This window comes from Pleurodeles waltl, chromosome 1_1 (assembly GCF_031143425.1).
Source record: "Pleurodeles waltl isolate 20211129_DDA chromosome 1_1, aPleWal1.hap1.20221129, whole genome shotgun sequence".
In the NCBI taxonomy this organism is placed as follows: Eukaryota; Metazoa; Chordata; class Amphibia; order Caudata; family Salamandridae; genus Pleurodeles; species Pleurodeles waltl.
Window position 1 is genome coordinate 984,844,047 of NC_090436.1, and position 19,230 is coordinate 984,863,276.

A 19,230-nucleotide genomic window follows, 5' to 3' on the forward strand; every position below is an offset into this window, starting at 1 on the left:
ACATCTTCGGTTTGAAATCATCCTTAGAAATCGTGTGCCCTAAGTATTCCACCGCAATCACACCAATTTGGCATTTTTATTTTTTTAAAGTGAAACCAGCAACTTTCAATTTGTTGAGTACAGTTTTTAAATTTATGTTGTGCTCTTCAACTGAGGCTCCACAAATAAGGATGTCATCCTGGAAGCAAAGAGTTTGGTTGCATCGCGTGGGATGTGTTGCATGATTTTCTGAAAAACTGCACCGGCTAACGCCAACCCAAAAGGCATTCTGTTGAACATAAAAGAGCCCAGGGGAGTGGTAAAAGCAGTTAACCATTTGGAGTCCGGGTCTAGCTCCACCTGGTGATAGGCATTGGATAAATCAAGAACCGAGAAACATACAGCCTCACCCATCGTACTTAACATTTCATGAATCCTGGGGAGAGGGTGTCTCTCAATCCAGATATTCTTGTTTAAGTCTCGAAGGTCAATAAAAATTCTGATGTCATCGCTGTGATTTATTTTTGCGATAACAATGGGGACTAGCCATTCAGAACTATCAATGGGTTATATTATACCCAAGGATTCCAACCTGTTAAGTTCTTTCGCTAGAGCCTCTTTGAGCAAAAACAGTATAGGCCTGGTCTTGTGTACCACAGGTTTTGAGTTAGGTTTTAGCTTTATCTTGTGCTGGAAATCTTTAAGCAAACCCAGCTTCTCATTAAAGACCTCAGAAAACTCCTGAAAAATTTGTGCCGCCGGGTTAGGTTCATTGATGACCATAACCTGCTCTGGATTGTTAGGATCCAGCTTGATTCCAAGTTCCTTTTGGTGTTGCCAGTCTAATTAGTTGGAACCTTCCTGCACTACATATATTTTCCCAACAGTGGAATGATCTTTGAAAGAAATAAGGGCCTTGAACATACCCTTAAGCGGGATAGGGTCCTTGTTGTAACCCTTAGGGTTAATGTCTGGTGTATCTAATTTTATTGCCTGCGCAACATCCATCTTTTAAAAATCAGAAATATTTAATAGAGTAAAAGGTGAGCATGAGTCTGCAAAAGCTTTGAACGGATTATCATCAATGTATATTGTGCATTCAGAAAACTGAATGGGAACAACGTCTTCATTTTTGATTTGTAAGATAATCTTTTTGATTTCTTGGTGGTTCTCTTCCAATTTTCTATTGTCTTTAAATTTTTCATTTTTAGAAAGATCTCTGCCGACCCTTGCAAAATGACCTTTTCTACCGCACTTCCTGCATGAGGCTGTCCTGGCTTGACAGGAGTTTGAGTTAGCAAGCTGGATGTTGCTCCCACAGCGATAACATTTTAGAGTTATATTCGAATTGAGGCGTGATTTGTCACCACTCCTAATTTTGAGTATGTTATCTTCTGTCTTGTTTACCCTGATTTCCGTAACCTGCTCCAAAAGTGTTGGAGATTTGATTTCTTGTAAACACATAGCTGTGTGTTCAATGGATTTAGCAATTTCAATTGCTTCTTTTAAATCAGGTTGTTTTTGCAACAGCTTCTCTTGTATTTTAGAATTGTTAGTGCAGCGTACTAACTGATCGCGAATGAGAGAATCATTAAGGTCTCCAAAGTTGCATAAGGTACTTAGACCTCTCAATGCCGCTACGTAGTTAGTTATACTTTCTTGTTTCCCTTGAGTGCGACAGAAGGATTTGTGGCGTTCCAACACTACATTAATTCTACCTCCAAACTGCCTTTCCAGTTTAATGTAAGTGATAGCATATTCGTCACGTTCACCATCGGGTTCTGGTTCCGGTAAGGAATCATACATTTTCCTACCATGAGTACCTAAATTATGAAGTAATATGTGTTGCTTCCTGACCGCGCTAAATTTGTCCCCACCAATCGCGATTAAATAGGATTCGAAAAGTTTTACCCAGTCTTTCCAAGGAATGTTAGGTTCCCCCATTTCATTTAGGAATGGAATGGGTGGAGACATGCTAGCTGCAGCCATAATGCAATTATTTACTATTTACAGTAACTTATAATATGGCTTGTAAGAAACAAATGGTGAAAAAGCTGGACAATGAGTAAAACAATTATAAACAAATAGACCCACTTTTCCTGAGCAGGGAAAACTCAGACAGCAGGGAAAGGGCAATTAAGAATGCAATAAATGTGCTCCGAAAGGTTAAGTTCTTTTAAGTGAGAGCAGAGAAAAGAGCAACCAAGTATACACATTTTCCTCCCCCGCTAGTACCTGCAGTAGTAATCAGGGATAAAGATGCTACAGTTGAAAAGAAAAAAAACACAAAAAAAAACATTTAATCTGAAGAGTGCTTAGTCATCCCAAGTAAAAGCAGAAAAACGCTCTGACAGGCAGTACAAATCAGCTGTGGCTGTCAGCGAATGTTTAGTGGAGACTTGAAAACTGGTACTTGACAGGCAGATGCTTCAGCTGAGCCTGTCAGCGTGTTATCTAGAAAAATGATGTGTGTGATAAGCGGAGTATCAGGTTACCGACAGAAGGTATAATTAAGCTGTGCCTGTCAGTGAGAATAACGCGCTTAAAGAATTGGGAGCGTTACCAGGGAAGCAGGTTCCTGACAGGCGTACTCGTGAATATGGTTAATCCCTCTGACCCCCTGAAAACAAATGAGCTGAGATGAGCAGTGCTGTCCGTTAGTTGTTGTATGCTGTGATGAGGCACATCACTGGGGCAGCAGGGTTCTGACAGACGTGCTCGTGAATACGGTGAATCCTCCTGATACGCTGAAGGAAAGAAAATCTGAGAGGAGCAGATCCGCCCGTTCATTGCTGTATGTTGCGATGAGGCGCATCGTTGGGGCAGCAGGTTTCCGACAGGCGGAAGACTCCGTCGAGCCTGTCAGTGGACTGACGCGCTGAAGAGAACAAAGTTAGGAAGTGCTGACAACAGGTCCTTGCTGCGCCCGCCGAAGTAACAGCCACAGCGCAATGAGACAGCCAAGGTGTGCTGAGACAAGGTAACACCGCCGCCGAGGTGCCAGTGCACCCTGTGAACTCCACAGGGAACAAGGTGAAGTGAACGGACGTCATCACAACAGCCAGCCCATTCCGTAAATCAATATGATAGGTACCGATGAATGTCAAGAGGCTGCTGCAGGATGCTGAGTGAAACGACTGGTAGAAGAGTAATAGAAATATCAGTACCTTCAGGAATCAGATGGAGTAATTGAAAGGGGTAGAGAAGGAAGTGCCCCCTACGCACTGCAACTCGTCACCAGTGTTGTAATGAGGACAGATCCAAATATTCTTCAAGAGTGAGTCTTTATTATCCTTCTCTTCTGCTCCATCTTCAAATAGCCTCTCACTTTACAGCTCAACATTCTATCATGAGCTTCTGTCCACATTCTATCTCTTTTGGAGATAAGAATAAGATAAGTCCTAAGAGCTGGAGGGGGTGGAGCATACTATTGAACACATATAAATACTTATACTAAGACAGGAATAAAATACAGTAACTAACAATAAATTAGCTAGTTAAATAAATAAACAAAATTACAACAGAAGGGCCTAATCTAGAGTACAGCAGAAAGGATATTCCTTCACAAACACTGAAGAGTATCCTTTCCACCATATTGAAAGCCTGCCCGCCTTGTTTAAAGTCGGGTGAAACTTCAGTATGTCATAGGTGGAGACCACACAATTTCAACTGCTGACATGCACCTCCAAAGGCCAGGAGGAGTAGGAGCTGTTAGAGGTTTGGCCATTTGACAGCCCACTTGATTTAGAGTGGTCGGTCAAATGGCCATTTTTTTCTGTCCATCACTACCAGGTAAAACCTGGCAGCAAGGCACAGTGCAAACTTGTAAATTATCCCCACACTTGGGAGAAACTCCTGTGGTGATTTATTTTCAAAAAGGAAATCCTCTTTTGGCATTTTCTTTTTGTAATTAAAAAAAGAAATTGAAAGTGTGTTGAATGGCTCTTTCGTGTTGACGGAGCTTTAAGTCAGACTTCAATACACTGGCAGGAACCTCTGGGATGGTGGTTCCTGCAAATGTGAGAAATTTTTTCTAGGCCATTGGACTTCTCTAAATACAGCAGGAAGGTACTCCCTCAAGGTAACAGAGTATTTTACTCTGTCACCCTGATAGAGTAAAGTCCATTTGCCGTCCTCTAAATCAGGGCCTAAGTCCAAAGGTAAGACTTCCAGCCGGTTCAAATCTGCCTTCTGTAGCAGAACCACACTCCATTGCAGTTGGTCTTAACTTGGCCCTAGGTACTGGGCATATGCAAGCAGATGACTGCAGTTAGGCCCTGATTTATACCTTTTGATGCTAAACTGCACTAATGCAGTTTAGTGTCAAAAAGTATACCGCCGGCTTGCGCCTTCCCAAGACGCCCAGCGGGCGTCATATTTATGGTATGACGGTAGCCGGAGGTAAGGCCCGGCTAGCGTCATAAAAAAGGACGCTAGCCGGGTGGGGGAGGCATAGGGGGAACAGGGGGTTTAGCATCAAAGGATGATGCTAGTATGGGCAGAGGCATGAATAATGCCTCTAACCAGACTAGTGTAATTTTCTGACGTTAAAACCCCATGGACATGACTCCTGTCTTAGTTAAGACAGGAGTCATGCCCACCACCCCATTGGTCATTGGGCCCAGTGCCATGTAGGGGGACCCAAATTAGGACCCCCTATGGCACTACAAAAACTAAAATAAAATACTTACCTCTACTCACCTATACTTACCTGGGATGGGGTCCCCCATCCTCCGCTGTCCCTCTGCTCTGGGTGGCGGTGTCCCTGAGGCTAGGGAATGGCACCTATGGGCTCTTTCCATGGTCTCTGAAAATGGAAAAAAGCTCACAGGTCCCCTAATGTCTGCCCTGACCCAGGCATTAAATAATGGCGCTAAGCAAGGTTAGTGCCATTATCTAAGGCCCCATCCCCTGTGTCCCATCCCCTGTGCTTGATTTTAGCATGGGGGATAAATATGGCGCTAGGGCCATATCGTCATTTTTTTGCCCAGGAACGCCTACCTTGCATCTCATTGACGCAAGGTAGTTTTCTGCAGGCAAAAATGACTTTAACTCCAATATTTTGGCGATAGACATGTCTAGCGCCAAAATATAAATATGGAGTTACGTTTGCACTTAATTCGCGCAAAAAAATATGATGCAAATTCAGTGCAAACAGAGTATAAATATGCCTGAAGTGCTTAATGCTTTTTGGGGCTAATTTCACATGTAAGATGTAAACATTCATAACTCTGGTTTCTCTAATTTGATTTTTGCCATTGTGGAGTCATTTTAATTATTAATATTTACTTTATATTTCTAAATTAGTTTGATTTGTTTGTGTTGTGTTGCAGGCTTGTTACTTTTTTAGTTCTGCATAAATACCTTATATAAACCTGGCTGTGGTTGGGAGGTTGTGCTCATATTAATTTAGTGACTTTAAGGGTTCACTCTGACAAAGATTGAGGTGATTATTGTAGGTGGGGACTCACCCCCCCCCATAATTAATAGTCCAATTTCAAACAAGATCACACAGAAACTGCTCCAAAGGTGTATTGGGTTGCATCAGGGAACTTTTACCTTATTTACCCTATTGGTTAGGGAGGTGCCAGGCATCCCCCATCCCTAGGTTGGTGCCAGGAAGAAATGTGGCACTCACAGTACCCTCCTCAGAACAATTTACTGAACAGGAGTGGTCCTGATGGCTGTGACTTGAGAAGAGCTCTGAAGACTGGACCTGCTCTCACGTTTGTACCCAGGACAAAGAATTGGACTCTAAGGCCCTGATTTATACTTTTTTTGCACCGCATTACCGTCATTTCTTGATGCAAAAGCAGCGCGAACTTACAAAGTACAATAGTATTTTGTAAGTTTGTGCCGCTTTTGCGTCAATAAATGACAGTAATGCGGCGCAAAAAAAGTATAAATCAGGGCCTGAGGGTCATATTGCTAATCTTCTGTTCGAGCTACAGGAACACAAGGTACAAAAGGCCTTTTCTGCAACTGCTAAGCTGACCAGTTCCAATTGGACCTGCTCTTTACCATGCTACTGGCCTCTGCTGGAATGTGTTTTGATCTCCCAAGTGCTGTCCCCAAGGTCCTGGACTACTAGCTGGCGTTAAAGTATACTCCCCTAAAGTGTCAGGAAACCTGGGACTTAGAAACCTTTGGCTTCCAAGACCTCCAGAGGGGCCAACCTACCAAATCAATCCGACTATGGTACATTGCTGCTGGGCCAAAGATTCAGGGTGCTTCCTCTTGGAGATTTTCCACAGCTGCAAATCTGATTCAGCAGGATGTCAGAGAGAAGGTATTTGCCCCATGGAGCCCTTCTTAAATGTAGCCTGCAGCCTTGCACTGCTTGAAGAATCTGAGCTCCAAAAAAGTGACTGAGTCCAAGGTAGACATTTTCTCTGGGAAAAGACACAAGAAAGTATCTAACTAGTGAAGGACCTTTTCTGGGTGCTAAATTCAAATTTCTCCTACTTGGAGCTTTCCACCATAAATCAATGGCTTCACTGAGACATCGCCCAGTGAATATCCGATGACATGAAACGCTAGTCAACCACAGCCTGCTGCCTTGATAACTGAGAATATCTGTCTTCTATTTCGGAGACTAAGAATGAAGGTAAAACTTCCGACCGGGTCGAACCTGGTTTCTGTATCCCACCTGCGATCCATTGTGGTTGTCCTTAACTTGCACCTCAGCACCAGACCAGACAAGCACAACCAGATGGTGCATGTCATACAGCCACAGGCAGGATTGTTCTTGTGCTGGAAGGGACTCCCTCCTACACAAAAACAGTCCTTAACTGTGTTTACCTCTTTCTATGTGTGCTGCCGATATTTCTCCTCTTTACGCCTCACTGGGAAAGGAGTAGCTTTTTGATGCATTCCCAAGTTTACAAGTTTTTGTAAATCTGGGAATGCACCAAAATCCATGGATTGTTGCTGGGAATACCCATGCTCACCTACGGACTGCCTTCTCAGTGCAAGGTAACACAAGGGGGAGCTATGCACCGCCTTGAGCTACTTTGTATTTACTAAACTATGCAAAGCCACGAAAAATGGCTTTAAATGGCTTAGTAAATAAAAAATTATTTCATGTTGGGACTGCACCACAAAGGTGATGCAACCCTGGCGCAAAGTCTTAGTAAATCTGCCTCGTTATGTTTGTGCCTATTTAAAACATTGCTGCAGGTAATTTCTCAGCCTTCTATTATGGGCAGAAGCAAAATCGTCATAATATTTGGAAAGGGAATTGAACATCACCCAAAAACAGGTGAGGTTGTATGTGAAGGGAATCTCCCATGAAGGAAAGAATGTACTGTATAGAAGAACAAACAAATATTCAGTTCAGACACACAATTCGGTTACGTTTAAACACGTCCTTTTTCACATAATTAAACCTTCATATATGTGAGTATACTTGAGAATCTTGGGAATCTTTTACAGTAACAGATTTCAGTCTAGTTTTAGTACTCCTGGAATTCTTTCAGAAAACCAAAAATACTGGTTGGGCAAGTTTCCTAAACTTTTTGTGCAAAACCAAAGTTGCTGAGCAAAAGTGTGCCATACATACTAAGATATAGAGCTATTTTTCTCTTCCCTAGCGCTGGTGCACTTTAGGCTACCAGGCGGCAACACTTGCCACTCTCGCATCATAGTGCAAGGGTATGTGTGTTCTGTCAAGCATAGGTTTTTGTACTTGAGGGAGAGCCTTCTAGTACTATGCTTTGATACTTTTCCAGCTTTGTATGTGTGCTGTACAGTGCAGTAAACATACAAAGCTGGAAAATATTGAGACTTTTGCTCCAGTGGTACACCTGCCTCGCAGAGGCATAATGTTTTGATGCACATCCCTGACTACCATGTGTACTTACAAGGGAAGGCCCATGTACCTCTCATGGTATGCTCCTTAATGTAAAGCAGCACAATGGAGAGTATCACACTACTTTGAGTTACTGTAAGAAGCTTTCCTACACAAATCATGATTTGATGACAGTAGGGGGCAGATTTATCAAACTGTCAAGCAACCCAGTGCTGCAAGCCACCTTGCTGGGTTGCGTGACAGGGAGAGGGCAGGAATAATTCATATTTAACATATGGCACATTCCTGACCTCTCCTTGGGCTCGGGCACAATGTGCTGCCTAGCGCCAATGCAGGCTTTATTGTTTTTGTGCAGGAAGAGACACCTTACTGCACAAAAACAATCCTTTGTGGCCTTTTCCTCTTTCTGTGTGCAGGCGTGGTTTGCAGGAGGGAAAAGGGGTGGAGCGGTGTGTCACGTTGTGGGGGACCAAAAAATAAAAATATAATAATTTTTAAAAAGTACCTTTTTTCCTGCGCCATGCTGCTCCCATCCGCACTGCTCTGCTCCGTCTTGCATTGCAGGCACTGGCTCCCAGCCTGCCTGCGCCCAATCCTACCCCTGCTTTTATGCTTCCAGCAGCATGAAAGCTGCAGTTGGTATGGATGGAGCACCCTCGCGGGAGCCCTTGCCTGCTCTCTCCAACCCGGCACTGCGTTGCTGGGTTGGAGAGAGCCTAGTGCGCATGTATGTTTGCCTGGCCCGAGACGGCCGGCCAATCATATATGCTCACTGACAGGGAGTGCTGTGCACTCCCCCTCTGCCCCACTCCTTTTATAGTAAAAACATAATAAACAGAGTTTATTACGTTTTTACTATTAAAGGTTTGCAACTGCTGCTGCTTGGAGGAGGGGGGGGGGGGGGCTTGGAGCCGCCCCTGTCTGTCTGTGCTGCAGAATGCATCACACATAGAAAGAGGAAAAAAAATTAGGAGTACTAAGAATATTTCTTCTCTTCCCACCTCCTCTGGGAATGTGTAGCATTTTGACGCATTCTCAGATCTACCACTCATGGTAAATCTGCGAATGCATCGAAATTCATAGGTGGATTCGTGGGGACACCCATGCTCCACCTATGGAACGCCTCCCTGAGGCAGAGTAACACAAGGCAGGGGCTTGCATTGCCTTGATTCCTTCAGATTTACCAAGCCACGCAGGCCCACCTTGCATAACGTGGTAAACCTCACTCGGTGGTATGCATTGCCCTAAGTCCCCTTGCGAGTCGCAAGGCCGATGCAAAACCTTTGATAGATATGCCCACTGATTTCATCACAAATCCTTCGCGCTCGTCTTGTCACATTTGCGATTCATACCCAGCACAAAGTAAAATCTGCCTGTGAATATTTACTCCAAACATCGGAGAAAATTACATAAGTGAACACCTGACATTTTTTAAATAATTGGAACCTTCAATGTATTTAGTATATCAGGGCTAAATGCAGGTTCTGATTTGTACGAGTGCACATCTAAAGTATTGATTCTATGTTCCAGTCCATAACTTGATGCGCCCAGACCGATTCTTCAAAGGTTTGTCGGATTTAGGGCCGTATTTATACTCTGGTTGCGCCGAATTTGCGTCGTTTTTTTCTACGCAAATTCGACGCTAAACTAACGCCAACTAACGCCATATTTATACTATGGCGTTAGACGCTTCGGGCGCCAAAGTGCCCGGAGTGAGCGTCATTTTTTAGCGTGAACCCCTTCCTTGCGTTAATGAGATGCAAGGGAGGCGTTCCCGTCTTAAAAAATGACTCCCAGGCCTTTACGTGGTATTTATACTCCCGGGCAAAAATGACGCCCGGGAGTGGGCGTGGCCAAAAACGGCGCATTTGCGCCGCTTTTTAACGCCTGGGTCAGGGATGGCGTTAAGGGACAAGTGGGCTCAAAATGAGCCCACAGTGCCCTCCCCTGCCCCCAGGGACCCCCCCTGCCACCCCTGCCCACCCCAGGAGGACACCCAAGGATGGAGGGACCCATCCCAGTGAAGTACAGGTAAGTTCAGGTAAGTATAATTTTTGTTATTTTTCAATTTTTTTTTGTGGCATAGGGGGGCCTGATTTGTGCCCCCCTACATGCCACTATGCCCAATGACCATGCCCAGGGGACATAAGTCCCCTGGGCATGGCCATTGGGCAAGGGGGCATGACTCCTATCTTTACAATGATAGGAGTCATGTTGATGGGGGATGGGCGTCGGAAAAAAATGGCGCAAGTCGGGTTACGACGATTTTTTCGACGTAACCTGACTTGCCCCATTTTAAGACGCCCATACGCCATTTTCCCCCTACGCCGGCGCTGTCTGGTGTACGTGGTTTTTTTCCACGCAAACCAGGCAGCGCCGGTCTGCTTGCGCCGGCTAACGCCATTCCATAAATACGGCGCCCGCATGGCGCTTCAGAATGGCGTTAGACGGCGCAAAATTTTTTGACGCTAAACTGCGTTAGCGCAGTTTAGCGTCAAAAAGTATAAATATGGGCCTTAGGGTGAACAGAGGCTTGTAAAAGCGCAAGCATAGCCTTACCTGGAGCTAAAGTATTCTCATCTGCCATCTTGATGCTGCAGTTGGCCCCACCAAAAGGATGACGGCAAGCACACACAAAGCTGTCTCTGTCGTTTATGCAGGTTCCACCGTTATGACACGGGGAGGTGCTACAGCTCAAAGAATCATCTGCGTTGAAAGAAATTTATGAAAAGTTAAATGTATACAGAAACATAACCATTGACATAAAACATCAACATGATTAAAATTAAATTGAAGTATGTGTATATTATTTTTTTTAATTGGTATTTTAAACAAAGTTATTTTAACACTATACTTTGCCCCGGTTTCTAGTATGCTGTTTCGAAATGTATCTGTTTATAATTCACCAACCTTGTCATGGCTTTTACAAAACACAAACATTATAATGAAAGAATATATTGAATGTGTAAACAGATGCTAAAACCAAACCAAATTAGCTCAAATAGAACAAATTACGTGGCACAAAATCAAAACGGTAGACATTTTCACAGCGCATGGAGAAACTGAAAACAGTAAAAGCGAAAAATAGCAGATTCAAACTGTCCGAAATCAACGTTAAGGTTTTTAAAGCACGTTGCAACGTTTTTGAAGTTCAAAAATGTAAACTGGAGATTTGTATATCATGTTTAGAATGTTGACTGTATATTTCAAACACTGTCAGGCAAATGTATTTTCTTCATTATTGAACAGTTAGGGGCAGATTTAAGCAAAATGGCGCTGCACCTAGTGAGGCAACACTTTCCCTGCATCCCTTAGCGCCCCCTACCGGCACCATGTGGGTTGGGTATTTAAAATACGGCGCAGGTTAGGGAGCAATAGCGTAATTATTTTGACGCTATTGATATACTGTGCAGGAGTAGCGCCCAAAATGTTGGCGCTACTTCTGCAGAGTACTTAGGGGCCCATTATAAATATTGCAAGCCACCTTTTAATGCTTGCATTGAGCAGGCGTTAAAAGTGCTGGAAATAATGGAAATGTGTTAGATTTCCTTGGGACATTTTTTTTAGTCCCCCGAATGCGGGAACGCACCCCTTGCATACATTGTGCCTGACCCAGGCATAATGTGGCGCAAAGGGTTACAAAGTGGCACAATACATGCATTGTGCCACTTTTTAAATATGGCGCAGGGAAAATGCCACTTTAACGCCGCCTTAGTGTCAAAACAATGATGCTATGGAGGCACTAAGGTGGCACTAGGGGCTCTTAAATATGCCCCTTAATAGTCTCACTTATTTGGTTTTTGTTTGTATGTGGTTGTGCATGTTGTGCTGATAACCAGTCTTCCATGCAGAGCCATTTGTCGATTTACATTCCAAACTAGAGTCTTTGTCACAATGTGTATCCTAGATATACGATTTTTACCAAATATATATCAACCTTTAAGATTAATCAAATATATTAGTCTATCAGCATACACATGCACTTTCCCTGTCAATATACCTTGAAAACGTCTTTCGATATAGCATGTGCTATGGAAGAGGGAGAGAGTGGAGAGACAGACCAACAAGTATTCCTTAGCAGGGATTTCCCAAGATACATTAAAAGATTTATTGGATTCTGGAGTTTTCTATAGAGGCCTAGCGTTCAGTTCTCTTTAAGTCAAGTTTAGGTGATAAACAAAGGGTCTGGTTTAGAGTTTTATGGACAGAGTTCTCTGTTGAAAATGCAAAAGAGTATCCTGTCTTCCAAACTCTTGGCCTGTCCGCCTTATTTAGAGATGGATGGACTGTAAGCTTTCTGTCGACAGAGCTCCATTTGACTCTATTGATGTAAAAACTTCCTTCAACAACCAGAAGTAGTTGAAGGAAGGAAGAGCACTGCGCGTCCGCCCCTATTTTAGGTGTTGGTGTAATGTCCTGTTTTCTGTCTGCCACCACTTGCTAAAGTCTGGCAGTAAGGGACAGATAAAAACAACAAGTGCCCCCTCCCCCACAGTGGGAGAAAATGAACAGATTGTGAGGGTCATTAGTTAGGCAGTTTGTGGTGAGTAAAGAAGCCGATGTCCACACAGAAGGGTAGTTAAATAAGGATTTAATCCAACGACATGCACTAGCGTCCAGCCATTCAAGAGCGCGTGTCTGCCAAAAGGACGGCTCTCCCTTCAACTTTGCACCAGAAGCCAGGAAATCAGAAGCTGATAACTTTGCTTGCTCCTTTCAACAGCTGCCAGATCAGTCGAGCGGTGCCAGGGAAACCGTCACTCGCTGCAAGGTGTCAGCTGTCAGACACTCCGGGCTGACGTAGGTTGTGCCTTCTTGACCCTCGTCACCAAAATGTGGTGAGTAAAGAAGCTGATGTCCACACAGAAGGGTAGTTAAATAAGGGTTTAATCCGATGACATGACCTAGCGTCCAGCCATTCAAGAGGGAGGCCAGTAACCGCCACCTCCAGAATGTCAGGACATGCACATCCTACGGAACACCACATAAGAACAAAACATAACACATCCCCTTCCCTTCACATTGCTAAGAAGAATGAGATACCAAACATGAAACATAAAAATAACTGAGAACATGGGAATGACAAGGTAAAATGAACAAAGTGAACTTTACCCCATAACATAACCAACCAAGTAAGTTGGGAGTTTGTTCTTCCTCACAGGATGTCTACAAAGTGAACTTTACCCCATAACATAATCATCCAAGTAAGTTGGGAGTTTGTGCATCCTCACAGGATGTCTCTGTGTGTCTGTTTCTATCACCGGTGCATCCTGAAAATCATCCTCTCTAGGCAACTCCTGAGTACCCCCACTTGTTCCAGCATCGGTTGTTCTAGCATCAACATTCACTTCCATCTCATCACTCATAAAAAAGGCACTAGAGCATCCTTGCTCCACCCTCCTAGTACACAAACCACCCCTCTGGTACAGAGCCACATTACTAATATTCCACTTCTCTCCACCTTCCACCTCGAACTGAAACTTTCCAACCTTCACACACGAAGAGGCCCCCTGAATTTTGAAATGCCACTCTTGATTCTACTAGACCTGACCTTGACCCAGTCCCCTACATCCAATTTAATCACACTCTGTGAGGTCACAGCCTTGTCACCACCAGAGGCAACCCATTCCTGAAGCCATGAGGGAACCAACTTCGAACCCACCGAATGCCCCCTCATCAATTGAAAAGGACACTTGTGGGCAACACTGTGAATTGTGGATCGATATGCCACACCATATCAGAAACCATTTTCCTCACACAGCAATGATTTGTAAGAACTAACTGTACAGTGCCCTTAACCAACCTATTGATCCTTTCCACAATACCATTGCCCTGAGGATAATACAAAGAAGTTATTGAATGTCTCACCTCACAATTCTTTAAGAACGAACACATCTAGTTTGAAGTTAACTGGGTACCATTGTCTGTAATTAGAACTAAAGGAAAACCCTCCTCCAGAAAAATCTCATTCAAAACCTTTATCACCGTATTTGTGGTATTTGTGGTAACGTCCCGAATGAATTTAACCACCAGCCACCTTGAATGACCATCCACCACAACCACTGCGAATCTCATCTGAAGCGGAAGTTCTGAAATGGGACCAATGAAGTCCAAACAGATGGTATGCCAAGGCCTACCAGGATCCTCAATGTGTCCATAAACCTTGCCCACGCCAACCTTTTTTCATTCTCCTTACACAGTCTACAACTTTCCACCCAATCCTTAACTTGAGCATCCAATCCTGGCCCCCCAAAAAACTCCTTTAACCACCTGCATGTCAACCCTTGTCCCAAATGACCTTCATGTGCTAAAGAAAACAATTTAAACCTCAACCCTTAGGGTGGGACAAAGCGCTCTTCATGTATCAATACACTGTCCCCACAAATAGACAACTCATTCAAAACACCAAGATACGGTCTCACAGACAACGGGAGAGTACTCTCTCTCCTAGCTCCCTCACAAACCAACCTAAATATCTGCTTAAGGCAAGTATCCGCATCCATCTCGCTCACCCATTCTTCTTGTGTAAACGTACCCAAACCCCACTCAACCACATCAAGAACAGATGCAACTGCAACCCCAGTATCACTACTCTTCACTGATTGGGCGTCAACACTTTCCCAGTCAAGTGACAATCAAAAGAAACAGTCCGTTTGAACATTCTTCCACCCTTGAACATAATCCACACGATAAGCATACTCTTGCAACCTAGCCGCAAGTGTGGCTAACCTCGCTGACCCTTTTCCTGCTCCACCAGAGGGCAAAATCTTTAACAAAGACTTGTGATCACTCTGCAACACAAACTCCAAACCCCACAAATACGTCCTAAAATATTCAGCACCCCAAACAGCAGCCAAGGCTTCACGTTCAATCACTGAATAATTGCGTTCCATTTGAGTCACAGTTCGCGAAGCAAATGCAACGGTCTTTTCTTGACTCCCATGCTTTTGAGACAGCACAGCACCCAAACCAGTACCACTTGCATCCACAGTCAAAACAGAACGCAATTTTATGTCAAAGGCAGTAAGAATACCTGCATCACAAACTTCATTCTTGATATTGTCAAAACAACGTGATTGTTCAGTTGTCCAAAATACCTTACTCCCCTTCCACAGCAATTTTCGTAGATCCTCAGTCTTATCTGCAAACTTTTCCACAAATTTAGAATAGTACTCAATCAAACCCAGAAAAGACCTCAATTGGTCATTATCTCCGGGTGCCGGAGCCAACCTAATGGCTTCCAAAAGACTCTTCTTAGGTTTGATGTTCCCTTTTGAGATAGTGTACCCCAAATAGTCAATTTCCTCCACCAAAAAGGTGCACTTCTCCCGATTTAAACTTAACCCTGCCTCTCGAATAGCCTTGAGAACGTCTTTCAATGTGAGGTTGTGCTCACCAACAGTTTCTCCCAGAACTAAAATCCTGGAAGAACAAGACATTCTTAAGAATACCAAAAGGTTTTGCCATCATACGTTGAAATGCACTTGCAGCAGATGCAAGACCAAAAGGCATACGGGTAAACTGAAAAGTGCCTTCAGGAGTCACAAATGCTGTCACATGCTTAGACTCAGGATGAAGTCTGATCTGCTGATAGGCATTTCTCAAATCCAATTTTGAGAAATGCCTTCCATTTCTAATTGCTGTCAACAACTCATTAATATTAGGGAGAGGGTATGTGTCAACCACAATGTTTTGATTTACAGATCTCAAGTCAACAAACAACCTCACCCTACCATCGGATTTCTGCGTGATGACCACCGGAGAAATCCAAGGAGATACTTCAATAGGTTCAATAGTACCTTCAGACAACATATTACTGATCAACTTTTTGACTTCATCCCTCACAACAAATGGTATCTTACTCAGTTTATGCTGCCTTGGCAGAGCATCATCTTTCAAAACTATCCTGTGCACATAGCCTTTCAAACATCCTAAAGTTTTTTTTAAAAACATCTTTGGCCCCCTCCAGTATATCTTGCAATTGCATATCCTCTACCACCAGAATTTGATTAGACGCTCTTGGACTAATGACAATGTTAAGATCAAATTGATGCATCCATCCCAAAATAGGTGGACCTTCAACCGCTACATAAATTTTCCCCACAACCATCCTTCCCTCAAATTGTATTTCCTTAAGCATGTAACCCAGCAAATTAGTTTTCCCACCTTGATACCCTCCTGGAGAAATATCTTTAGGAAACAACTTCTCATTCTTCCAATGTTTCCTAAAAAGGCTCTCAGGAATTATAGTGTCCAATGAACCAGAATCAACCATAAGGCTAATCTGAACCTCACCTATAGTTAAAAGAGCTGCAGGCCTAGAAAATCTACGTTCACTTCCATTCTCCATTATACTCTGTTCATCACTCACCACAAGTATCTTATCTTCACAGGGAGAATCACAGTATTCTCCTACAACATTTATACTTGTCTTTGCATCTTTAGAGAATTTGCCATTCTCCTTACACATACGAGCATAATGCCCCTTGCGACCACACTTGGGACACTTTTTATTAATGGCAAAACACCTCTAGGAGTCCACCAAATGATAAGCACTCCCACAACGAGAGCACTTCTTCCCCTTTGCTTTGGTAGGAAAGGTTTTCTTTGATATCATTCCTACTTCCTGCTGAGACCCAACAGAGTCACCAGTCAAAACCATAACCTCCGCAGATTTATCTTTTTTTTCCAATTCCTTTATACACCGCTGCAACACTTCAATCACTTTTGCCAAGTCAATCTCCTCCTGCTAAGTGGGATTCTTAGCAGCCCATAATCTCTCCTGAATCTTTCTATCACGACACTGAACAATAAGTTGATCACGTATCAACTCTTCTGTCATGGTCCCGAACCTGCATTTGACTGATAACTCTCTCAACCTCGACACAAAGTCATCAATGAACTCATGATAATCCTGAGGTAAAATATAAAACTTATATGTGGCCAACTCTAAATTAGTCTCTTTGGCAAATCTATTCTCCAACCTCTTAATGGCTTCCTTGAATACATCATCCATCGGTTGACCATTAGGACCCAAAACAGGAGGTAAGTGTTTAAAAATGTGTTGCCCTCACACCCTAAAGTACTCCAAAGAATAGCTTTTTTTCTTTGTGAAGAAAAACTTTGTCCATCAAGAGCAATAATATAGTTATCAAGCATCTCTATCCAATCTTCCCAAGGAAGAACAGGCACTCCAGGAAGAGGTAGGAACAAAGGCGGTGGAGAAATGTTGCTCTGGGCAGCCATCACAACTGCACCGTAATAAGGTCACAGGAGATGTACAGATCACTTGGTCGTATTCCTTCCTGTGAATATTACAGTAAAGATGTAAGAGAAAGTCAGCTCTGCACAAAATAAGTACAGATGTGCAGATCACCATGGACAGGAAGAAGAGTACAAATTCCACTGTAAATACAATAAGGTACAAGTTCTTGTGCACAAGTTGCCAGAAGAGAAATAGAAATACTGGTTTGCAGATCACCATCAAAGTGAAGGTAACTGTGTGCAGATCACCATAAAAACTCTGCAACTCTGTCTCCTTTGCACACCTCAGTACAATCCCAGCTGAAGAGTAAACCAACACGAGAGGTGGTTGAATTAACACGCAGCGCGAAGAAAGTAAAAAAAAACAAACACACTGCAAGTCCGCCCCTTCTTCCTCCGTCGATCTCTGACACGACGTATGAGCGTCAGGTCAATGCTCCTCCCCTTCCTCCAGGCACAAATTATGGGGAAAACAAACATTGACGCTGAATACTCCTCCCCTCCTTCCAGGCAGGCAAAGAAAACGTCCGGGTCACCTCAGCACTTGATGGCGCGCACCACCCCTTCTTCTTTCCTCGAAGATACGCACAATTTACAATACAGCGCATGTCTGCCAAAAGGACGGCTCTCCCTTTAACTTCGCACCAGAAGCGAGGAAATCAGAAGCTGATCACGCCTCTCGCTCCTTCCGACAGCTGCCAGATCAGTCGAGCGGTACCAGGGAAAACGTCACTCACTGCAAGGTGTCAGCTGTCAGACACTCCGGGCTGACCTAGGTCATGCCTTCTTGACCCTCATCGCCAAAATGTGGTGAGTAAAGAAGCTGATGTCCACATAGAGAGGTAGTTAAATAAGGATTTAATCCGACGACACGACCTAGCGTCCAGCCATTCAAGAGGGAGGCCAGTAACCGCCACCTCCAGAATGTCACGACACACACATTCTACAGAACACCACATAAGAACAAAACAAAACAGAGTTTGAGCCTAAAAAAGAAAGAAAAGCTTAAAAGTTTGGTGAACAGCATCAAAACGGATAGTGGCCATCCATCAAACATTTTTTTACTTTGACTCTGTGATGGCTGTTCCTCTCAAGGTACAGAGCTGACCACTGTGCTAGTGGTGATCTCTAAATCTGGTGGATGGTAGTCTGTTAGGATGGTGAAGGTAAGGTACCCCTGTTCCTCTGATGGACAGGCTAGCTTCTGCAAATTCCTAAATCAGGCCTAAAATCTCTAATTTGCTAAGGAAAACAGTGGATACTATAATTTCATGCATCTTTAATTGTGAGCATTAAACTGCATTGCTTTGTGGAAGCAGCATGTTTGGGCCTAATATTGGTGGGCTGTGTACAGATACCATTTAGGGTCCAGGAGGGCAGCATTTTCTGCCCCTTGCTTCATCGGGCCATGAGGACGCCTAGATGGCTTTGTGGTGTCTTATTAAGTTTTTGTAAGAAGCTGTAGTATCCATTGAGACGGGTGAGAACCCAACTCAAATAATAATCACAGCCATTGTTAAGGTGAATTACAAAAAGTCACTAAATAAACCTGTACTTAAGGCTCCGGTTGCTTGGTGCAAAAGCAGTCAGGTTTAATTTAAGGCAATGCATAAAGTATTTATGCAGCACTCAAACAACAAAAAGAGTGAAAACACAACACAAGAAAAATCTCAAGGCAATTGACAACAATAGATTGATGTTATTTAATCATATTACACCAAAACAACAAACCTTCCATAAGTAGAACCAGAGTTATGAATTCCTAAAGCTTTAGGTTCAAAATAGTGTTAAAAGGCAAAAAAGCTTCAACTGTGAATAACAGGTTGCACTGGACTGGTCACAAGTTCAGTCTGACCACGATTGGGCATGGGCCAAGTACTCTACCAGGTGTGTCTTGCTGGAAGTTTTACTTTCTGACTTTGATGCAAGGCTGGTGCGGTGCGACTCTGGTGAGCTCTGTTTCGCCCTGCATTGTGTCTTTTGAGGCTTTCAGTCGGGAGCAATACGTGCAGCTCTTCGGGGTTCTGTGTCGCTCACTGTTGGATCAGGTGACACCTTGGGCGAGGAGTTGCATGGGTCTGTGGGGTTCTGCGTTGGTCTGCATTGGATCCAGTGAACCCTTCAGTTAGGCAGGGAAAAGTGCACTTTAACTCCATCCGAGGGTCCAGGACTTTGAA

General features: G+C 43.6%; 1 protein-coding gene across 1 annotated transcript in view; it reads right to left on the minus strand.

Annotated features, from left to right (window-relative positions):
* The window catches only part of MMRN1 (multimerin 1), a 298,882-nt gene that overhangs the window by 30,032 nt on the left and 249,620 nt on the right, over positions 1–19,230 (minus strand). Inside the window, exon 7 of the mRNA XM_069230268.1 lies at positions 10,349–10,495. Coding sequence (XP_069086369.1) covers positions 10,349–10,495 — 147 coding nt within the window. The remainder of the gene's footprint in view (positions 1–10,348; positions 10,496–19,230) is intronic.